Here is a 7,099-nt window from a genome sequence, read left to right as displayed (position 1 = left end):
GGGGACTCCGTGTCAGAGGGCCACATTTTCCAAGGTGGCATATGATTGTGGTGGCTTCAATATTTGGGTGCCCAAGCTGAGATACCTTAAAGGGACCTGATTTTCAGAAAAGCCAGATCACCTGACTTCTGGAAATCTGGCAACCCTAAGCTGTCGCAAACTGGGCACCTAAAAATTAAAGCATCCCCAAATCACTAGTCACTTTGGAGAATTTTGACCAGTGACTTGCCCAAGGCCCTATAGTAATTTAGTTCAAGAACTAGGAGAATCGAGAGCCAGGCTTCTGACCAGCATGCCAGGGCATCTGTGCACTGGAAATGGAGCCCAGGCCCCCTGGTCTCTGCCAGCTGGAGGTGAATCCAGATTGTCATATCATAGAATATCAGGGTTGGAAGGGACCTCAGGAGGTGTCTAGTCCAACCCCCTGCTCAGAGCAGGACCAATCCCCAGACAGATTTTTGCCACAGATCCCTAAATGCCCCACTCAAGGACTGAACTCACAACCATGGGTTTAGCAGGCTAATGCCCTTTTCATACTCACCTCTGGATCTGCAATTATCTCAGCAAATTTCTGATAACTGAAGGTCCCAGTTTGCAGGATCAGGTCTCCTTCTTGGTCTGAGCTCTGACCACACAGGAGCAGTAGTTTGTGGGCAGATAAATCACACACCAGCGATCGGACCTGTTACCGTAAGACAGAAAGTTGTCAATGCTCAGGTTTGAGTTCTATGGTTCTCTGGGTTTCTCATGAGTTCCACAGTCTCAACCAGTGACAGGATCCAGATCATGAAAGTCTAGTCCCTGGTCTAGAGCAGTAAGATGGCTAAGTCATGCTAAGAGTTCAGGCCCAAGTAGCTGGTCAAAGCCGGGCTTTTCTACATAAAGGCTGGTTGCTTGTAGAGACAGAAGCACTCAAAGATGCCTCTGCTGCCTGCCTCACCCAGCTCCAAGCCAGACTGGGCTTTTCAAAAAAGCACAGGGAAGTACACAAGTTCCTGAAGCCCTTTTGCAAACCCCACCTCCAGAGCAGCTGCATACCCTCGCTCCCAATCCTCAGCCTCTCTTTGGGACAAGAATCAACAGAGGCCAGGGATAAGGAGAAGTTTCCAGCAGCAGGGTGTTGACAAAGCTTGCTCCATTCAGGAATCCCATCCAGCTCCGCCATCTCTCACAGGCTGAAGCCCTCCCTCCTTCCTGGTAGAAGAGCTTCACAAATGCTCTAGAAATTAGGCAGTTCCCAGGAATTACCATTCTCCCAGTGTTAATGTGTGACATGGCACTGGCATGTGTTCCTTTATCTAGAAATAACCTGGAACATATGGCAATGGGTGCAGCATGGATCTTCCTGCTGGGTAAGCACACCAGGCACACAGCCTGGAAATAATTCTGCTGGCTGCACATCAGGTCTGGGAAAACTGCTCATGAATGGTGCTCTATTAATGAGCTAATGCTTTGGCTGCGCTTGGGTCAGCATAGGCAGAACAGCTGATGTGGAGAAAATGCCGGTGTTGTCCCATTGCAAGAGGCCGTTCTTGGTCCTTACCTCAGAAACAATGCTGTCCACATTGGGATTTACCAGGATCACTGTCTCCAGAGTCTCACTCCGGTGATGAAGGGTCCTTTGGCCTAGGGAGAGACAAGGGGAATAGAAGGGAGGAAAAAGCCTGATGGGGTTTTGCCAACAGTTCTGCCCCCAGTGCTTCACTTTGCTGCAGACTTTCCCCTTCCCCTTGGTTCCAAGGCTTCATGTCATGTTCAAGGGTGTGGTTTAACTCTCGGCTTCTAACAGGCCAGGGTCATGCCCTTTCCACACAAAAACAAACCAGCCTTGGTCTGGCCCAGCACAGGTTGCCACCCCAGATCTCAACACTGTAGCCCGTGTGGGCTCTCCCCTATGCTCATAAAATGCCAGCAGGCACTGGGGCCTCACCTGCCCACTCATGTTGTTATCTCGTTTCAGTGCAGTTTCCAGGGAGATGTAGCTTGGGAAGGTAGCCAAGTTGTGGTTGCTATGGGGCTCTGAGAGCTAACTAATGGGAACTGACTCAACTCTGCTTGCCCTTCACTGGGGACAATGCAGTCCTGGAGGGGAATTTTTTGTCATTCTCGGGAAGTTTTCTGACTCACAGTCTGACTTAGAATCATAGAATGTAAGACGAGAAGGGAGCTTGATAGAGCAGTTAGTCCTGACCTACCACACTGAGGCAGGACTAAGTATTATCTAGCCCATCTCTGACAGGTATTTGTCTAACCTGCTCTTAACAACCTCCAATGACAGAGAACCCACAACCTCCCTAGCCAATTTGTTCCAGAGTGGGGCAGAGCACATGCTGAAGTTAGCAGGTGGGATTAATTTCCCTCATCCTCTGTAGCTCAGTGTGATTTACCAAGGTTAAATTAGGCATTATCTGGAGTTCTTTGAGATGTGTAGTCTCTAGCTACATGTGCTCCATCCACCTAAGACTGGAAGACTCTTGTTAGCAGTTCCATTGGTCTGTACTTGCACCCTACTACTCCTTGTGCTCCAAACCCAGGGCATAAGGGTCAGCATGGACCATACACCCCTCCAGTATCTTTAGACTGCTAATAACCCTTGGAAAGCCAGCAAAGGGGAAGGAGAGCAGGCACCCCCTCTGGCAGGCTGCGAAGGACACAAAATTTCAGAAAGGGCCCTTTGCAGGTAAAATACCAATCCTTGCACATCTAGAGAGAACAGCTTGCTATCCTCAGCAGAGGCATGCAGCTTTGTGAAGAAGACAAGTAAGCAAATAGTCTAATTTAGATGGAATTCCAAGATCACTGTGAGTGTGAATTTCAGGTATAATCACTAGGAATCCCTACGGAAGATCATATAAAGTAGATTAGTCATAAGAGCCTCCAAACTCACCTACTCTTCTGGCTGAAGTGATGGCCACTCCAAAGGGAAACTTCCAACTCCATGGGGAGTGCTGTTGGTACCCAGGATCTCGTGAGTGACTCTCCCTTCCCCCCATGTGCTGGACGGATGGTGTGGAGATCTCCCATGAGAGAATCAGGGATTCCAGGCCTGAGAAGCTAGCAGTGCCCTCAGAAGCAGTGTATCTATCCCCAGACGCAAGGGGAGGGCATGAACTTTTTTTTTTGGCAGCACCAATGACGATGGTCTTTGGTACCAACAACTCCTTACCATGGTGTGATGGTGCCATCAGTGTGGGAACTTCCACTTTCATTTCTCTCTCACTTGGGATAATCCCGCTCCTGCAGATAACACTGGTTTTGGGATGCCGTTGCTCTTCAGAGCCAGGAGATTAGTACCACGTTCTTTGTGAGCTCCTGACATGCGCTGTCTCACCTGACTTGGAAGGTGTCGGCAAAGAGGTCTTCTTCTTGGATGAGGACATGGAGAGGGATTTCTCTCACTTCTTGGAAGAGTGCTTCCTATCCACCTCTTGCCCCTTTTTTGAAGAAGTTCTTAGTTCTACTCCTATCAGCCCTGGAGCCAGAGATCACTATGCTTGGAGGGGTGCTACTCAGTTTCTCTGCAGAATGTACTGGGTGGGGGGAGGGTGGGTCTGATGGACCAGGGTCAGACTGGGGCCTCATAGCATGAGCTATTAAGAATTTCTGAAGCCTGTACTCACAGGCTTGACAGGTTTTGCTTGGGAAAGGACAGCAAATGCTGCACTTTGAGGGGCTGTGAGCTTCCCTGAGGCAGTAGAGGCATTTGACATGGTCTTCGTTGACTGGGAAGAGCCCAGGAAATTCAGCTCTTGAATCCTGGAATCTTGGCCCCCACTGCTAAAAACTATCTAAAACGATTATCTAAGAGCTATTTGTAGATATTTACAGTTTGACGCAGCGGAAGCAAGCAAACACTACAGACACTGAAGCGGTGCTGTCTCAGACCACGGCTGGCAGAAAGGAATGGGAGAGGCAGTCGGTACATGCTCTTGGTTTGGAACATGAGGAGGAGTGGGGCACAAGTATGGACCAGTGGACACTGCTAGCAAAAGTCTTCTGGACTCAGGCTGTCATAGGTTTGTTCCCCACTTTGAACTTTAACGTCCAAAAGATGGGGACCTGCATGGATCCTTCTAAGCTAAAATTCTAGCTTAGATCTGATAGCGCTGCCACCAACCAAAAATATAGTGTTTTGGTCACTTTCCATTCCCCCCAAACCTTTCCTGGGAAATCCAAGACCCAAACCCCTTGGGTCTTAACCCAAAGGAAAATAAACCATTCCCCCACCTTCCCCCTCCCTTAGTCGTCGGGAGAGATTACCTTGATTCAAACTCCTTGAATCAAAACAAAGAGGGATTCACCTTCCCCCCTCCTCTCTTCCCCCCACCTATCCCTGGTGAGTCAGACTAATCCCCTGGGGTTTCAAACAAGGGAAAAAAATCAACCAGGTTCTTAAAAAGAAAAACTTTTATTAAAAGAAAGAAAAGAAAGTAAACTCTATCTCTGTAACACCAGGATGAAAAATATTACAGGGTCTAGCTTAATAAAAACTCAAAGGGACTAGCCTAAAAACTAGAGGGACTCCCCCCCCCCTTCTAGTATGAACACAAGTAACAGCAAACAGAAATAAAATATTTCTCCAGCAAACACACATTTGCAAATACAGAAATCAATCAAAAGACTAATCCGCCTTTTCTAATACTCACTATATTGAATAGAAGAGAATATTTCAGGAAGCTTGGAGAGCCTGGATATATGTCTGGCCTCTCTTAATCCCAAGAGAAAACCACCCCCAAAACAAAGAACACAAAACAAAGACTTCCCTCCACCGAGATTTGAAAGTATCTTGTCCCCTTATTGGTCCTCTGGTCAGGTGTCAGACAGGTCTACTGAGCTTGTTAACCCTTTACAGGTAAAAGAGACATTAACCCTTAACTATCTGTTTATGACACAGGCCCATGGAGCGCATGCGCACCAAGTAGAATACACATAGGGACCATTACACGAAGAACACAGGGATTCTCAGATTGCATCAAACCAGTGGACTATCTAACCACATGTCCTGTTGCTGACTTTAGCCAAGCTCAGCTGCTTCAGAGGAAGAAATCCTGCAGCAGGCAGTTCTGGGATAGTCTGCCCTAGGGACAGTTTACTCCTACTGCTATTAGTTAGGTCAGCCTGTGGCCCAGAAGCAGGAGTAGTTACATCCCTTCCAAAGCTTTTTTAAAATCATTACTATTATAACTCTGATTATCCTTGTTATTCATATAACTGACCGAGCCTTCTTGGAGTCTTGTTAAGTTCTTGCCCTCAACAGCAGATTGACTCAAAAGGATAAGAATTGAGGGAACCAAGATTTCCATCTCATGGATTCATGGGTCATGATGTTGAATAAACACATTCACTGCCCCTTTAATATACTGTCTTGGAAAGGATGACAAGAGACAGACCCTCTGCACAGGCACATGGAAGCAAAGATGGCAGACAAGCGAATTTCCAATCCATCTAGGAGAAAGCAAATTTTAAAATGACTGGTAAAGGCACAAGAGACTGGAATAGTCTCTAGAGGCTCTTGAATGCTTACATCATTTCTATTTCACAGACACGATTCTACCAGTACAGAAGAGTCTTTCCCAGAGAAATACAAGGATCCCCTTTTAACAGCCCTGTCACCATGCTCTCAGATGAAGAGCTTTCTGCTCTGAGTGCAGAGGCAAGAGATCCAGGCTCAGGAGAAGCACCAAGTGCAAATGGGGCTAATAGAATTGCACCTGGTCAGCAACTGGAGCAACCAGAATCACTCTGCTGAGTTCCTGCCAAAAGTTCTGGAGAACTAGCAATAAGAAAGAGAGACATGGGGAATGACAGACATTATTCAAAAAAGAACTAGATAAGTTCATGGAGGACAGGTCCATCAATGGCTATTAGCTAGGATGGGCAGGGATGGTGTCCCTAGCCTCTGTTTGCCAGAAGCTGGGAATGGGCGACGGGTTGGATCACTAGATGATTACTTGGTCTGTTCATTCCCTCTGGGGCACCTGGCATTGGCCACGGTCTGAAGACAGGATACTGGGCTGGATGGACCTTTGATCTGATCTACTATGGCCATTGTTATGTTCTTATTCATATCCCCAGTGCAATATACTCACTTAACATCAAACTGGGAACCTAGAGTACAACATAGGAAATGTATTCTGACTCAGATCAAAGAGATCCAAGTCACTCCATTTGACCCAATAAACTAAAAATCCTTACAGGGTCCTTGTAGCCCGCTCATGTTGATTGCATCTTGTACTTCATATCTGCTGGGGTGTTATTCCCTCCAGCCAAAATGCAAGTTGAAAGCATTACCCTGTTATGGATGCACTAGTCCCAGAGATATGTTGCTTGTTGACAGAGAGAAGACTACGATCTCCCATTCTTTTCAGAGAAATCATCATCACAGAATGTTGTCCTATGAGAACTTCCACTGCCTTCCTTCGGATCAGAGGAAGAAGAGTATGAAACCAACCCAGACACCCCTCAGTCCCAATCAGTTCACAAATAGTGCAAGCTCCCTGTGCAATACAAGGTGAGCCTCTGCCTTGAGACATGGCCTTGGAGAGACTATCTGTTAGAATTCTAAACCACTTCTTCCAAGGGCAGGGTTGCCAGGCGTCCGGTTTTCATTAAAAGTCCGGTCGGCAGCACAGCAAGGGCCCGGGGCTAAGGCAGGCTCCCTGCCTGCCCTAGCTCCACGTGGCTCCTGGAAGCGGCCGCCAGGTCCCTGCGGCCCCCTAGACGCATAGGCAGCCATGGAGGCTCCGTGTGCTGCCCCCACCCGGAGGGCCAGCTCCATAGCTCCTATTGGACAGGAACCGCAACCAATGGGATCTGTGGGGGCAGCACCTGCAGGTGCGAGGGCAGCATGTGGAGCCTCCCTGGCCACCCATGCGTCTAGGGGCTGCAGGGATCTGGCAGCCGCTTCCTGGGAGCTGCGGTAAGCACTTCTAAGACACTGTACCCCAACCCCCTGTCCCAGCCTGGAGCCCTCTCCTGCACGCTAAACCCCTCATCCCTAGCCCCACCCCAAAGCCCGCACCCCCAGCCAGAGCCCTCACCCCCCCACACACACACACTCCAACCCTGCCCCAGCCCAGTGAAAGTGAGAGTGAGGGAG

At 48.4% G+C, this 7,099-nt stretch overlaps 1 protein-coding gene across 1 annotated transcript in view; it reads right to left on the bottom strand.

Moving 5' to 3' along the window:
- Positions 1 to 511: 511 nt before the first annotated feature.
- The window catches only part of LOC123344037 (electromotor neuron-associated protein 1-like), an 82,561-nt gene continuing 75,973 nt past the window's right edge, over positions 512 to 7,099 (bottom strand). Inside the window, exons 4-5 of the mRNA XM_044979763.1 lie at positions 1,544 to 1,626; positions 512 to 682 (exon numbers count right to left, since the gene is read on the bottom strand). Of these exons, the coding sequence (XP_044835698.1) occupies positions 512 to 682; positions 1,544 to 1,626 (254 nt within the window). The remainder of the gene's footprint in view (positions 683 to 1,543; positions 1,627 to 7,099) is intronic.

Source organism: Mauremys mutica, chromosome 11 (assembly GCF_020497125.1).
Source record: "Mauremys mutica isolate MM-2020 ecotype Southern chromosome 11, ASM2049712v1, whole genome shotgun sequence".
Classification (NCBI taxonomy): Eukaryota; Metazoa; Chordata; order Testudines; family Geoemydidae; genus Mauremys; species Mauremys mutica.
Note: the sequence above shows the minus strand (reverse complement) of the source record. Positions and strands in the feature narration are given on the sequence as shown.